The 16,897-nt window shown below is 46.5% G+C and overlaps 1 protein-coding gene across 4 annotated transcripts in view; it reads left to right on the top strand.

The window, feature by feature from the left end:
- Positions 1–16,856, top strand: part of LOC134438223 (MOB kinase activator 2-like) — a 56,712-nt gene extending 39,856 nt beyond the window's left edge. For all 4 annotated transcript variants that reach the window (XM_063187721.1, XM_063187720.1, XM_063187719.1 and 1 more), the window contains exons 2-5: positions 7,839–7,999; positions 9,117–9,210; positions 13,920–14,044; positions 14,755–16,856. In XM_063187721.1, the coding sequence (XP_063043791.1) occupies positions 7,839–7,999; positions 9,117–9,210; positions 13,920–14,044; positions 14,755–15,026 (652 nt within the window). In that variant the 3' untranslated portion in view covers positions 15,027–16,856. The remainder of the gene's footprint in view (positions 1–7,838; positions 8,000–9,116; positions 9,211–13,919; positions 14,045–14,754) is intronic.
- Positions 16,857–16,897: the final 41 nt, after the last annotated feature.

The raw sequence follows: 16,897 nt of genomic DNA on the forward strand, positions 1-16,897 counted from the left end.
GGTTCTGCAGGCAGTCGGTAAAGTACTGAGGCAAGTTATTTTTTTAATTTGCTGTAACAAATAACACATTTTCTGGATTGATGTTTATAATGAACCCCTTGGAAATGCGGTAAAGCCATGGATTGTGTGTTACATTGATGGACGCTATCACACGTGCGTAATGTTGTCTTTAAAAATATTTACGTTCAACGATGAGGTTTCATGCTTGTATGGCAACTTAAGCACTTTTGTTTTAATGACCCGTGTTGACCAAGACTTGGAAAATCGCGTCGTTCAGGTTTCACATGGCCAGCTGAATATTTTATTGACTGCTTGAGTCAATTGGAAACATGGACACATTTAAAGCTGCCTGCGTGTGGTATGTGTCCGACCTGTGCTACATGTATTTTGTTTTGCTTTTTTCATACATTGCTCATATTGGTGTTTCTTGTTTACATTGCATAGTTCGGTGTGTGTATATGCGAATAGAACTAAATGCTATTTGACTGTTGTCTGGCTTGGAAGTTCTGTGGTCAGCGTTCCACCTGCTCCACAGGTATTTTGATGAGGGGGTTTGCAGGAGAGTTGAAGCCGTTCACAGATTTCGTTGGTGGTCTCTTCCAAACTTGTGTGCAGTTTATACTTTCTCCCTTTTTATTGTGTATTTTATATGTGGTAGGCTGTTTGAAAATGTTGAGATTATCTTGTGGTTACATAAGAAAAGTTTTTAAGAATCAAAAAGAATCACTCTGCCTCATACAATTGATAGATTTACTCCAGACAGTAGTAAGGCAAAAGTTTCAAACTTTTGACCATTCAGCCCTGTTATAGCTGCATAATGACAGTGTTGACTTTGCCTCTGCTGGCTCAGACTGTGGTTTTTCAGGGAAAGGACTGTTTTTTGCACATCTAAAATAGCCATTTAAACAGTACTTTCATTGCACTGTAGTAAGCAAGGAACCACCGAGCCATAGCCAGCATGAATAAAACGGAGCTATTGTGTAGCCAATACCTTGCGATGTTGGTTATTAGTAGTTATTAGTACCATACTGTTGTCAAAGTGAATTGAGAATGCGTAGCATGGACAGCTAGTGGGTCTGGGATTTCAGTGGTTAATCATTACTATGGCCTGATTTCTTCACCATTAGACAGTTGTTATTCATTTTGTGTGTGTTTGCACGTGTGCGTGTGCAGTGAGTTGAATACACAACGCCACCTCCATGTTCAGTCATCACATATCCAAAGTTCAGTGTATTTTAAGGGGCTGTGTTTTGTCCGGGTTGTTTAAATAGCTCACATACTGAGGGGGTCGACCCCCGGCAGCTTGCATAAACTTTTTAGGAGCCATTTTGCTATGACACCCAACAAATCTGGCAAATGCATGTGGAGCACTGGAGTCCAGCCAAGATGTTTGCACTAACTTAAATCCCAATGTATGTTATTCTTTCCTGGTGTGTTGGCTCTTCCTGTGTCATCCACAGGTCTCCTCTTCTCATATTTTAATTATATTCAGCCCTGGTGTTGCTCAATGAGCTTCGTCTACTCATTCCCTGCAGCTCACTGGTCCCAGGCCAGCCACGCATGTTCCATTTTCCCACAATTTTTCAGCTTGCACAGAGAGGTTATATAATACGTCAATAAATAGAGGAATTTATTTGATCTTTGCCTCTTGACTTCTAAAGTAAGAAAATGCGTCAGCGAGAGCCAGCGGAATGTTTCTCCACTTGTTTTGATTTCGCTCGCTGGCATAAAAAGTGATCCCTCAGATTTCCATGGAGCGTGTGCTTGCTATGCCGGGAATCATCCCCAGTTAACACGTCCCGTATGCCTGAATCCGCTAAATATGCATGATCGTGCAATGCTCGGCTCAGGGTGTTTTTTGGGGGGTTGGGAGGTTACTGGGATGTTCTCAGCCAAAAGCTGGGCTCATCTGACATCTATTACTTCAGATTTGAGATATTTCAGGCACTCATAGGTTGTGCAAGGTATTATGTGTTCCTCAACTCCCACATACTTGCACCTCTGCATCTCTCTCTCTCTCTCTCTCTCTCTCTCTCTCTCTCTCTCTCTCTCTCTCTCTCTCTCTCTCTCTCTCTCCCTCTCTCCCTCTCTCCCTCTCTCTCCCTCCTTGACTTCCTCCAGATATATTCACTCAAGAATGGGAGGCTCCGGGATCACCAGGGGTGCACAGGTCATTTCCTAGTCTTGGAATGAAAGGCTGGTGATATTGCGGCGCGGTGTCCAGCCCTGTGATTACGGCTGCTCTCATGACCTGTCGCTGTCTGTGTCTCAGAGGCATTGGCCCCCATAAGCAGGAGGGTCAAGTGCCCATTCACTCGCTAAGCCCTCTGGGTCGCACCCCCCCTCAATCTGGCACCTGTGACACACGTGGCCTTTGTAATCCCCATGGTGAACGCCATCTATGTACAGTGTGGCAGTGTCCAACAATTATTGCAAACTACAACTATAAGAGGGAATTGTGAAAATAACTGCAAACCATAAGCAAAAATAATATAATTTGTGCTTGACAATGAATGCAACTACAAAAAAAAACATTTTACATGTTTTAAAAGCCAGCCTTTCCCAAGAGCACAATATGTATGGAAGTATGAGTAGACAATGTTTGCAGTTGGCAGAGCCATAGTTATGTAAGGCTTAGATCTGATGGGGGTGTCATTCAGCTCTCTGTGCCCTGTGCTGCCTCAGACACGGTGTACCCTGAGCTGAGCTGGTGTTAAGTGGGGAGATGACAGAGGGTAGCAGGGAGGTGAGGCTCCTCTCATTTCAGTGTTGATTCCTGTGGGAGTGGGGTTTCTCACGCCGCGCTGCACCGTACCTCAGGGTGTACCAAGTATCCACGGGGTCATCCAGGCCCATAAGCCCAGCCTCCGTTCTCCGTTTTCTTATCGGCGTTTCCAAACAATGCCCTATTCAACGGTGCATTGTGCTGGAGCACTTTGCCATCAAGCTTAAATTGCTTGTTGTAGATTTTCATCGGTCAGTATTTTCTTTTGCGAGGAGTGACTTGTTCTTGCCTTAATGTGCCTTGAATGCCGGCTTGAATTCCCCCCATTGTTTGGTATCATTGTTATTTCCTGAAGGTTTTCGCACAGACATTCTTGAATCATTAGTTTATTTTAAGGGAAAGAAAAACTTCCCCCATCTTGCCAACAGTCATCATCATGCAGCCATGACTGAGGAAGGGCGCTCCCCACCCCATTCCCCATTCTGGCTAATGATTAGCCTTAAAAGGTATTGTATGCATCCTGGACAAAGCTGCGGCGTACTTGCGTGGGCCAGAGCCAAAACAGCGCCGGGCCCAGGAAGTCTGGGGTCAGGGTTATGGGGAGGGATGCACATTTATAATGTAGGATATGTGCGGCACGCATGCATTATTGAAATAAATCCTTTGTTAATGATTAACACACCCAGTTTGGTCCCGAAGAGCTCTCTCCTAAGATTGCTAAAATCCTACTTAACCACTTAAGACAATGGCGACAAAGTGTTTGATATAACGTGCCACACTTTCCCAGAAGAAATGGACTGTTTCACAGCTTGACATGAATTGGATTAGAAAACCATATACAAACTGTGTGCTGTTAGTTGTAAAACAAGGGCAGAAAAGTCAGCCTGGTTACAAATGTATACTGGCTTGTTCAACTTTGTTTTGACTCACTGGGATGAGTTACAGGAAATGGATTTCTTGGTGTGAGTGTGTGTGTCAAAGAAAAAAAGGGCAGGATTGAACATGCATGAATGAACACTCCTTTAATCTCTGTGGAATGCAAACAAGCCCTTTTTGCCTGGATGTGTGCTGCTGCTAACACTTCATACGAATGCTAGTGCGAAATCACATTACATCAGGCCAGAGCACTGTAAATGTACTTTCATGCCGTACATTCTGTTAGTGCCGCTGAGTTAAGACGACGCACAGACTGTCAGAGGTGAATTGTACACTGTTTATCTGGCAAAGGCTGTTCGACATATTTTGGTCCAATGGTGGCTTAGCTAGCATACCTCCCTACAACTCAGCGGCACGACAGGTTATCATCTTGAGACACAAACCATACAATATGGGCCGAACACAATACAGTGTGTGGGGGCCTGTTCAGCACGTACTGGCGTTCCGGAGTTTTTGGCCTGGACCTTTTTTTTCATGAAGAGGGTCCCCAGCTGTGATGCTCAGTCAGTCTAGGCGCTTCTTTCAGTCAATGCAGAGCTTCTCTGGATCCAGGCTCTGCAGGTCTCTGGGGCCGCTTGCAGCTGGCATCGTCCAATGATCCCCACTTTACTTTCTCCCTCCGCTGCACCAGCTGGGCCGGCAGCTGTCTCTCTTCCGAGGGGTCATGACCTTAATGAGGGCTGCAGACAACCAACCCTACGCCAGCCCACACTACACTTCACTCTCCTCACTTGCCTCCCTGTGTGTTTTGCCGTGGCTCACAGGCATGATTGTGGAGTAAGGCGAGTTATGCATGCACGCGCTGTGCATGTTATTTGTGCGACAAGTATATCCAGTCTCAAGCAAGCCACCCATGCCTTGTTTGTAGACTACGCAGTCTTATCCTCTGTTGGTTTTGACCACCTGTGAGGTCCATGTCCCCCAATGACCACCAAGTTGTAATTCCTTGTTACCTTTTCTTTTCCCCAAATGAAGCGTATGCATACCGGAATGTACAGAGAAGAGATCTATTCTAAATACAGTTCTAAGATGAAGGGAAGCATTACACTCTGTGCTTTTTGTATGTTGTTTACTGTACTGTGTGTTGTTTAGGCCAGTGTTTCTCAACTGGTGGGTCGCGACCCAAAAGTGGGTCGCGGAGGGGTCATGGGTGGGTCGCAGAGCCATGGTGTAAAAAAAATAATAATTCATTGATTCGCTAAAAAAACATCCAACTTTTCCTGCAACAATTTACAACTTTTATTTTGATAGGCGATTGAACTTGTGTCATCTGTCGTCATAGATAAAATCAGAATGTTTATGCGCGATAGTAGAGTGCAACCAGTCATTCGAGTATCGCTAAAAAAAATTGGGTCGTGACTGAATGAGATTGGAAAATGGTGGGTCCCAAGACTGTTCCAGTTGAGAACCACTGCTTTAGGCTATAGCACAACATTAAAAGGTTTAGCGTGTGTATTTGCAAGCTCTTAAGAAGCAAGAGGGCCCCTAGTACAGTCAGTTTCCTGGTCCCAGGGTCCAGTAGGGCTAGCCTTCCAGGAATTGGGAGCAGCATGTTTGACGGAGGCTTCTGCACTGTGCTGTGTGTGGAGCCCTGCCAAGAACACGCCACGGGGGGGCTCTCATTGTGTTAAGTGCCGAGGGTGTGGAGGGAACCGGAGGGGCCGCAGGCCCGGAACTCGGGGTTGACCAGAAAGAACTCCAGAAATGAATTAATCTCCAAACGCTGCAGGCCGTCTGTCTGTCCTGAAACAACCTATTTTCCTCCCCTTTGCACCAGACCAGTGGCCAGCAAAAGGGACACCGACTGGGAGAGTTGAGAGGTTTTTGTCAAGTGGATCAAGCCCAATTAGATTCAACACAAGCTTGCATTCCTTGGAATGCTCTGAATGCTGCCTGCTGTTGCTGACCGACTTCTAGGATTTTTCGCTGAAATGGCTGCGTGGCCGATTTACAGCTGTCTTGGCTGGGCAGAGGAGTATAGGGGTTGGGGGGCCAGGGTGAAAGAGTATAACTTATGTGTTTTAAGACGCGGTTGGAGGGGTGTGTGTGTGTGGGGGGGGGGGGGGGGGGGTAGAGGTGAGGCGCTCTTTGCAATGGGGAAGTGCCAACCAGCAGTGTGTGGGGGGAAGTGGGGGGGAAGTGGTGGCATGAACGTGGAGAAGCCAAAGCTGACAAAGTGGCCTTAGCAAAAGCCCTCTTGGCAAAACCAGTTGCCTCTCTCTGCGGGAGCACTGCTCTGGGGGCTGATGGAGGGGGTGCTGTGTTGACTGTGGCCTGTACTGTATGTATGTAGGTTAGTGGTCGGGGTGGGGATACAGCGAAGAGATGTCTGTTTGTCTCTCGTATGTGTGTGAGTGTGTGCACATGTGTGTGACCGTGCACGTGTGTTTGAGTTTGTGTGTGTTTTGTGTGTACATGACTGTATGTTTTTAGGGGCCCTTGCCTCTGGCAGTGTCCACACACACACACACACACACACACACACACACACACACACACACACACACACACACACACACACACACACACACACACACACACACACACACACACACACACACACACACACAGGCCTGCTGCCTCATAACAAGGCCGGCCTCTGTATGCGAAGGGCGGCCAGGGCAGGACAGGGCAGCAGCGGGCCTAGCCCAGCGGCAACATAACATTGGCACAGCTGTTCAGGGGCCAGGGCCCAGTCTGCCCGACCGCACCGCACCGCGCAACAAACCCGGCCTTTATACCAGCAGGGCCGCTGGTGCGTCAGCAAGACCCGCTGCTTGTTGTTGTTGGGCAGAGGCATCAACCCTCCACCCAGCAGTCCATTCGTCCACCCTACCCTACCCTACCCTTCCATGCATCCATCCATCCACCCAGCCGCCCCTCACCCCTAAAAAGATCCTCATCCACAGCCCACCAGTGTGGGAATCAATTGCCGATTTTCTTTCCAGTGAAAGAGGTAATTGAATTTTATTAATGCTACCTGATGTTCTCGAGAGGCGCTCTGCATGGCAGGCGATACGGATCGGCTCAAGCCAGCCAGAGAAAGTTTGACGGCGTGTTGTTGAAGACTCGGAAAACGCAGCTCGTGTTGTGCTCTCAGGTTTTGGACGTCTCAAGTTCATTCATATAACTGGTCTGCTGTTGTGTGTACACGTATCAAATATCTATCTGTAATTTAACAGAATATGAGGACCATCTGAAGTGGACCCGTGTCTTCATGTTTGGGGGATAAAAGTAAATTTATAGTGGTTACAAGTTTACAAGCCTGGCTTTTTTTTTTTTGCTTTTTCGCTTGTACTTGCTGTACTTTTCCTTTCATTAGTTTTAATTCCATGCAGTTCCGCTAGCTGGCCCAGTTAAGTGTGTTGCATTCCCTGCAGCATGTTTCCTGTAGCCTTGCTTCTATGACGTGCATCAAAGGCCCTCCATTTTTCCGGTTACGCTGTGGTGGTTTTTATGTTAGACGGCCAGGGTGTGGTGTGGGCGTGTGTGCGCGTGTGTATGTATGTGTGTGAGGGAGAGGGGGAACATGGTTGGAGAGACAGAGAGAGAGAGAGAGAGAGAGAACGATGCTTTTGGGTGGCTGGGGGTTGGGAGTGGGAGTGGAGGGGCGTTTAGTTGTAACACTACACTCTTGGGATTGGGGTGGCTGTGCGGGCGGTTACTAAAAATAGACCTGGAAGTAGAAGCCACAAAGGCCGTGGTCTCCTCCGCTAATGACAGGGCAAGGTTAACGTTCCGAGGCCCCGCAGTGGAAAATCGCCTCACTTTTCCAGACCGCTTGCGCGGAGGGACTCTCCAGGCCTAGGCTATAGGCTCTGCCCTCGCTCCACGGTGTTACTCCACCGGCCGCGTAAGGCCTTGCACATGTGGGCACCAGCAGTGCATGTCATCACTCCTCCCCCCACGAGCCTCCATAGTCTGTGCCATGTATCAGTGGTTTCTGCGGCCCTAGCTGGGCTCTCATATTTGCCCTAGCCAATGTATACTGTACATTTCTTTCTCTGTCTCGCTCTCTCTCTCTCTCTCTCTCTCTACATTTACCCCTCCCTCCTCACACAACACCAACATCACTCCCAATGACCTCCAGAATCTGTGCCATGTTCCAGTGCCCTCTGCCACCCTGTCTCAGGCTTCCAGACTGACCATGCCCCTGTCTGTGTCTCTGTGCCAACAGGAAGTCCAAAACAAAGCCCAATGGAAAGAAGCCGCCCACGGAGGAGAAGAAGCAGTACCTGGAGACGGAGTACACCAAAGTGCGGGTCGTGGACTTCGACCTCAAGGAGCTGGTCGTCTTGCCAAGAGAGATCGATCTCAACGAATGGCTTGCCAGCAACAGTATGTGTCCTACACATCCCTAAGCCTAATCTGGCAGTAAAGAGATGTTTAACACTTAGTTTTACCAACAGACAACCACAAACCAGCAAAATTGCACAAAAATGTCAGCATTGGTTTAAAGATTAGGAGAATCGTCAGTCTCTGAAAAAGCACTTCTGCTGAGAAATGTTTGCTTTTACACTGTAGATGTTCATAGCGAAATGACCAGGTTGCAGACCTATGCCTCAGTATCTCTGAGAGCTTTGGAAATTCCAATGCAACCATACTCATTCAGTTCAGTTGAAATGTTGACTGAATGTTTTTATTCCCCAGAGTTTTGTTATGGGTTGCCTAAATCGGGAAGGCGTGGGAATGTTTTTAGATGTTTTGTTGTTTTGTCTGCCGTTGCCCCTGCATGGTTTTGGGAAGGTTCTTTTTGAAGTTTTGGAATTCTTTGCCTGAGCGATGAAGAGAAAATGTTTCTGACTTGCATAATAGACTGATAAAAGCGACTTGCTAAGATTAGAATTCCAGAGAGCATAACATTGCGTACATTCCCCCAGATGTTATCGCGGGGACAACTTCCAAGAAACACACAGGGTAGTGGATATTACGTGGGTTATTTTTGCTACTTAGATGTTTTTCTAAGATTTTTCTCATGCTATACCAACATAAACCACATTTATGACTGTATATGGATAATGCTTTGTGAGTTGGTCATGGTAGGGCATCAGTTTGACAGAATAAGCTTATAAGCGTACCTTTTTGAGCCAAGCAAATTTCCCCTGGGGTGATGAATACAAACTCTCTTCTAACTAAAGCACTGACGTATACTATGTATGTCCTTAGAAATGTGTTAAAATAGCATGAGTGGCATGGGGGATGTATAATGTTTTAAATGGCGCTGGAACAGTTCTTGTCCGCCATCCTGACCTGATGGACGAGGTCAGGGGGACTCTGTGGAGTTGAAGTTCCTTTCCAGATCTCGCAACCTCCTGATTTGCATTAATGGAAACAGATAGTGCACTCGCTAAGCCCTGATGAAAGCCATGTTTTAAACAATGGGAATCATGACATAACCTATTCAGGAGTGAAAAACTGAAATACTAAACACGTTTTTTTTCTTCCGACTTTACAGCCACAACTTTCTTCAATCTCATAAACCTCCAGTACAGTACAATCTCAGAGTTTTGCACTGGGGACACCTGTCAAGCCATGACGGCCTGCAATACGTAAGTAGCATCTCTCTCTCTCTCTCTCTCTCTCTCTCTCTCTCTCTCTCTCTCTCTCTCTCTCTCTCTCTCTCTCTCTCTCTCTCTCTCTCTTTCTCTCTTTCTCTCTTTCTCTCTTTCTCTTTCTCTCTTTCTCTCTTTCTCTCTTTCTCTCTTTCTCTTTCTCTCTTTCTCTTCCCCCCCCCTCTCTCTCTCTCCTGTGTTCTGATCCATTATTCATCCTCTTGTCCTACTGAGCCGTGCACAGCAGGCAACAGAACACCGCGGGCCCAAAGCGCCGGGTGTCAGTCTGAGACTGGACCCGGAGTAACAGGGCCACCGCTTGTGAGTTTAAAGGGCTGTGGAGAGAAGAGAACAGGGGACGCCGTGTTCTTGTTCGGCCACACTAGGAGATCAGGGTTGAGATATAAGGGGTGGGGGGGTCGAGACCGGGGTCAGCAGGGCAATACAATCAGCCATTTCCTTCAATATTTCCTGTCCAGCCTGCAGGTGGGTGGGGGAAATGTTTGGCTGATTACATGGTGGGTGCTGCTGTGCTGCTGGCAATGTCAGGGTCAGGGCACCATGTTCAGAGTTACTTTATTTACGACATTCCAAGCACAACTTTGGTGCAGCACCAAAAACAATTGAACGTCCCATTGCAAAATAACATGAGGAGAAGTTTTTACTGACAAGTATAGGGGAGGAATGCAAAGGGATAGGGTCTCTCTCTATCTGTCTGCACCGGAGTTTTTTTCCTGATAAATTACAGTATGTAGGTCATTAGAGTATTCATGGCTGTTATTTTTAAATCTGGCGGGTTTTTTTTTACTGGAAAGCAATACACAGAGACAGAGAGAGGAGGGTATTTTTTGCAATATCTTGCGTCCGCCCAGAATTGCCTCCAAGTTCTCTTGTCACAGCAAAGCTTTGTTCTGTCATAAGCTGCATTGACAGCTGAATGAAGTGCTCACCAGTCAGTAATTATTGACATGACAAACATGAGGGCTTTGCAGTGGAGCAGTGCCCAGAGGGAAATGGGCTCACTTGAAAAAGCCTCAACTGTTTTCTCAACTGGCCTGACTGGTTAGCAGCCGATGGGGATCCATCCAGGCATCCGAGCTCTCTTGGAAGACAGCCGGGCAGATCAACCTCCAATTAGGGCTGGGCAATATGACGATATATATCGTTATCGTGATATAAAAGTGTATATCGTGACCTTTCTCCTATATCGTTTATATCTTGATAGTAATTTTATCAATTTTATACAATTGAATATCATTTATTTACATTTCATGTTGTCACAATACACACTATAAGTTAATGTAACTGTAAAAATAAGAATAAAAAGATCCATTTTAAAGAAAGGTTGTTTTGCGAAATGAAAAAATAAAGAGCAAATAAAGAGAATAACTGAAAATGTATGTAATTGTGCTATATCGTGATATCGTGATATAAATTCATCCATTTCGTGATATTGTTTTTTTTCCATATTGCCCAGCCCTACCTCCAATACAAACTACCCTGGTGTCTTCAAAGACACAAGGCACCTCGCTACTAGGGCGTACATGGGAATGTCAACACAGGGCTACTAAAATATGGAAATGGGAATCTTGATGGAAATATTGTATTATTTGTTTGTTTGTCAATGACAGATGTTCAAATGCATGAATCGCCTCTCGGTTGATTTCACATTTTAACAGGCATAAGTCTTCTTGCAAAACTAAAAACACGGTTAGAGTATGTCATTGTGTCAAAGTGAAATGTTGTCCCATGAAAAGATATACTTACAAATCTGCAGAATTGTGAGGGGTGTACTCACTACTGTGACCTACTGTATGGCTTTTGAGAGCAGTGTTACACACTGGGTCTGTGGTTATCATGAGATGATGAAATCTGCCTGAGGAGATGTGTCAAAACGGCATTCTCCTCCGTCCCTCTCCTCCATAGAGCAAATGTTTGTCCTGACCTGATTCACAGTGCCCTGTCTGAACCCACCAGGCTGACCCCTCCACTCCACTCCACTCCTCTTCACCAACCAGCTTTCATCAGACTCGCAATACTGCCTTGTGATTGGCTAGGGGGAATTCATTGTGCAGTGTAGGGAGGTTTAGTCTGAGCATGTGAGGCACCGTCTGAGAATGCTAGCGGTCAGAGTAGAGTGCACCTCCTCAGACAGACAGTCAGTCAGTCAGACAGTCAGACAAGACAAGAAACCGTCACTCAGGCCTGGGATTAGGAGGAGGACCCTACCCCAGCTGTGACGACTGGATGGCTCTGCTCTGTCCCATCGTAACCTCCCAGACACGGCACAGTCTTGTCAGTTACCTGGCATGCTCTGTTAAACCCTAAGGGAAGGTGTTCAGACCGCAACACCTTTCCACCCTTTCATATTGATCAGAAATAGAGGTAGATGAAAAAGCGTCACTGTCTGAATGGCTCCTATCAGACTAGTCTTTGGGATCTCTTTCAGAAAGGCTCTCTACAACAACAAAAATCCACACAATATTTTACCTCAGTATTGTTAACAGGGTCTCTTTGCAAAATCCACTTCTTGCTGACCACCAAGAGTGTTTCACGGCAAATTGGCAACATCAAGTTTAAACGCACCAATTAGAAAGATTTGGATAATTGAAGACAGTAGTAGGGACAGACCGGGTGGTACTGCAATACCGCTCCCACTCCCCCTCCTCCCTCCCAGCACTGTTACGCCCATCCATTGGGCAGCGTGCCACACAGTAAGGCAGTAAGAACACGACCCAGGTGGAGCTCCTCTTCCTCTTCCTCTTCCACCATGTCGATCTGTACTGAAGGTTATCCAGCTGGCCCTTTACCTCCTCCTTCTCCTCCCTGCCTGCCCTGCTGCTCTAGCTGCTGCTGCTGCCTCTGCAGTTCCTCACCAGCCAGGCACACACCACCCCTTACCCAACACCTAAGGAATGTTCCGCTCTCTCTCGCACTCACTCTCTCTCGCACTCTCTCTCTCTTTCTCTCTCTCACTCACTCACTCACTCACTCACTCACTCACTCACTCACTCACTCACTCACTCACTCACTCACTCACTCACTCACTCACTCACTCTCTCTCTCTCATTCTCTCTCATTCTTCTCTCTCTCTCTCTCTCCCTCTCTCTCTCGCTCTCTTGCGCTCTCTCTCTCTCTCTCTCTCTCTCTCTCTCTCTCTCTCTCTCTCTCTCTCTCTCTCGATCTGCCCTGTGAAAGGCGGTCTGTTCGCGAAGTTGCTCTTGCCTGCTATAAGTTGGGGCCGACGGGGCAGAGCAGCAGCCTACCGTGGCTATATTTAGGAGGCAGCCAGATGTGCTGCAGAGGCCCGGTTCTGTTCTGGTCTGTTCTCTGTGCCGTTCCGTTGTCTCTCGCCCTAGGCCTTCCTTTTACCTGCTGCTTCCAGTTACGGTTCTGTTAGCGCGAGAGACGTCAGCGGATGACTCAGACGTCCAAGGAAGGTGAAAGGAGCCCATTATGTCACAACCCGTAGGTTTTTATGAGGACCATATGGGGTGTTGTCACACACAGAAAAAAAGGGCCTGGAAATAGCTAGCTTTTTCACTGTGGTAGAATCAGTCAGTGGTCGACTCGGGAAATTGTTTGTGATGTACAACTCAGAATGTTGCATTGTTTGTTCAAAACATCAAACCGCCGGAGGTCCTCGTCTTGGCCTCCACTTCATTTTGGACTCGGCAGAAATGAATTGTGTTTTCGATTCAGGGGATGTGCGTTTTGGACCACCACCACCCCCCCCCCCCCCTTGGTGGACAAGTTGTTGTGTTAATAGGTTTGTCCCGGCCTAGCCCAGATCTAGTGCCGATGCTATCAGCCCTGCCCACAACCACTTACAGGAATAGCCCGCTGCTTTGGGCCCACTGGAGCCTCTAATCAAATGGGCGTCTCCTCTCCTCCCCTCCCCACCACCCCTCCGTCCCAGTCCCTCAATCTCCACCAACTCAGACTTCATTTGTCGGGCACGTTTTTTTTTTTAGTTTGTTTAGTCTCAATAAGAGTTTGATCAACAGGACCCCCCCTTTGAACATGGAATTGCCGTTATCTATGAGGAGTCTAGCAGATAAGGGAAAGAGTAGGCTATGCTCACGTAGACAGGTGTCTTTCATTCTCTCTCTCTCTCTCTCTCTCTCTCTCTCTCTCTCTCTCTCACACCCCATGTCTTTCCTCTGTTTGTTACCAAGAATCTTAAACTTTTCTGGGACCTTTGTGCTCCTGGTAGCTTTTAAGGAGCGGCCAGTCCAAACAGAGTGATGAAAGGCTGGAAAAGATCACCTCACTGCCATCTGAGCATGGAGGCAGGGAGGGAGCGAGAGAGAGAGGCCTGACTAGAGAAATGCTAACAACGTAACTCAAGGACCAGACCTGAGGTGGACTGTAAATAACCCATGCTGCTCAGAATAATGTACAAGTTGGCGCCCGAGCATGGTCGGCAGGTTTTGTGTCTCTGCGTGCACATTTTTGAAGGGGTTTATTCTGTTTTCACTCAACCACATTTCCCCCCATACTTTTCTATGTTGGTGGTGGTTATTTGAATGTGCCTATTGCCACACAGCAGGAATAAATAGACAAGAGGGCCACATGGTGTGTATATATAGACATGCATACCTTTACTGTACTGTACTGTACTGTACTGTACTGTGCTTTACATGCTGCTGCATATAAACCTGTCCTGTAAATGTCTAAGTTAAAATGGAACTGTTCTTTTTCAGGGTATACTACTGGTATGACGAGAAGGGGAAGAAGACTAAATGCACAGCACCACAGTATGTAGACTTTGTCATGAGCGCAGTACAGAAGCTGGTAACAAATGAAGACATCTTTCCAACAAAATATGGTGAGTGCTGGACCACAGTGCCACCTAGTGTCTCAGTATAGTAGCTTCTTGGAGAGTACCGGAAGGCATTATGGAGTTATGGACATAATACAATACAATAATTCTGGAAATGTTCATTACTTTAATATCAGCAATGATTGAACAAAGTGTTTTTTGTCATGTTGGCCATCATCAACAGAATGTGTAATAATTACAGAACTTGTAATTGAACTTCACTCTGAAAACATTGCATACAAAGTAAACGTATGCCTTACATTAGGATGTGGGGGTAGAACAAATTTGATAGCTCAATCTTCTAATCATATTAGCGTGTAGAACACTAAAATGTGTGGGTTTCTGTGGAATGTTGAAACGATGACATTTGTAAATCTTAACCTCCCTCTAGTGGCCATTTGCAGAAATTGCACTTAGTATATAGTCAACATCATTGTTGCAGGTTAGGTATTGAATTGAGTAATTTAGTTTTCATTCACTTTACCTGCCTCTATATGACCCACTATATGCACTTGACTCGGACCTTGTTTTTTTGTTAATAATGACACAATACAGTATTAATATAATATGACATAATACAGAATATATATGATGCCATTCTCTGTATTATACAGTAGATACATAATGGCATACTCTGTATAATCAGCGTTTGTGTTGTCTGTTTTTTGGCTACATATTAACCTATGATCCATGCTTGATCTGCACCTTCCCTACAGGTAAAGAGTTCCCCAACGACTTTGAGGCCCTGATAAAGAAGATCTGCCGGTACCTGTTCCACGTGCTGGGCCACATCTACTGGGCCCACTTCCGGGAGACGGTGGCCATGGACCTGCACGGACACTTGAACACACTTTACACACACTTCATCGTATTTATAAGGGAATTCAACCTGGTGGAGCCCAAGGAGACCTGCATCATGGACGACCTGTCCGAGGTGCTGTGCACCCCGCTGCCTCCCCCCGCACAGAACCACGTCACCGAGAGATGAAGGGGGCCATCCTCCACCCCGCCAACCCCCCGGCACGCCTGCTCATGACGCAGGAGGACGAGGAGGAGGAGGAACCCCCCATGGAAGGAAGGAGAGAGAAAGAGAGACCACAAAAAAGCCCAGCCTCACCCCAAGGCGGCCCTGTTTTGGCCCGATAAAAGGGGGGGGTTTGGGGTATGGGACTCAAAGACCTTCCTACGCTCAGAATAATTTGCTATCTTTAGGATCTTGCCAGCGGAAGGAGCTGGCCAAGGCAGCAGGAAAAAAAAATGCTGTGAGCTTTTTTTTTTTCATCCACCGAAACCCACCTAATCCACCATCATCATCACCATCGCCCCCAACACAGAGGCTTACCCTTTTCACTTCACCCACCTTGCTGTTTCAAACTAGAGACACACCCCTAGGCTTTTCTCTTCAACATTTTTATTTATTTATGTCTATCTTTTTTTTAATTTCCTTCCCTCTCTTGTAATTGTCTTTTTTTCTTTTCTTTTCCCTACCTCTGAGGGTGTCTATAACATGTGATGCCCTCCTTGCCAGGGAGGAAGGTGGCACTGCCTCTCTCTATTGTACCTGTTGTGTAATGTTAGATTACCAGACCTGACAAGTGTGTGGCGTTGTTGGTTTCGGCCAGTGGTGGTGTGTGGGTATATATCTCCTGAACAGGTGATAGGATGGGGGAGGGGAAAGAAAGAGGGAAGCAGAATGCTATAGCTGCACCCATCTCTACTGATAAAGCCCCTTGACAGGGGCAACCATTCTATTTGTTTTTCCTTCTCTCCTCCCCCTCACCTTTTTTTATTTTTGGTTGGTTTTCAACTTTTGGTTTTGGGACATTGAGAGTGTGCGTGTGTATCTGTGTGTGTGTGTGTGCGCGTGCGTGCGTGTGCGTGTGTGTGTGTGTGTGTGTTAGAGACTCATTTTTCTCTCCTCTTTAATGTGTGTGCACAGCTCTGGGGGTCCCCAGAGTTCTCTGTCACACTCATACACACTGGGGCCGTGGCAGTGACCGACTGACCTACCGACCGGCAGACAAGACAGACGGCGCAAATGCCACCCTCCAATGCACCACCTCTCGTCTGGAAAACCTTCTAGCGTGCCGGGGCCTGGCTGTGCTCCAGGACTGGCAGGAAGAGAGCGGAGGAGTGCCATGTTGCGCTCCCAAACCCCCTGAGGGGCCTGTTAAAGCCTCTGCGAAGGGCCAGACGACCTGGAAAGTGGCACACGGGTACCCTGAACCCAAGTGTGTCAAGGCACAATGACAATGACATTGGTATACATGTCTGCTGATTTAGAATGTTATAGATGAGCAAAAAGAGGCCCCGGTGCTGATGCAATATCGTGACTGGGGAACACTGGAGAGGGTGTGGCGCATTGTGAATGCAGGAGAACGCCACACAACGTTCTCTCGTGATCGGAGCTAAAACATGGTTTTACCTCGATCATGAAAAAAATATAAAAAATAAAACACAAATGTTTAATTGAAAACAATAGAATATAGATTTAAATCATGTCCTCACAGAACTAATTGTATGAAAGTGTAATACCCCCCTCCCCCCCACCAAGAGAAGATTAAGGTTTACCCTGCATCACTGTACAGTGTCGCAAACTGGATTCTGGTTTGGCAAAAGTCAGTTTGTGTTATAAAGATATGCACCCTTTCCCCCAAGTTTTATTTATTTTAAAACAAAAGTTGTTTTAGTTTGACATTTGCAGGGTTTCTTCAGTTCTGGCTTTCATTTTTATGTATTTTAATAATGCCTAAGTTAAAAGCAATTTAATATTTTAAGCTCTGCGAATTATAACCTAATAAAATATTTGAAAATGTAACCAAGGTCTTTTTTTCTTTGAGTTTGGAAAAACTATTATTT

This window comes from Engraulis encrasicolus, chromosome 22 (genome assembly GCF_034702125.1).
Source record: "Engraulis encrasicolus isolate BLACKSEA-1 chromosome 22, IST_EnEncr_1.0, whole genome shotgun sequence".
Taxonomy (NCBI): Eukaryota; Metazoa; Chordata; class Actinopteri; order Clupeiformes; family Engraulidae; genus Engraulis; species Engraulis encrasicolus.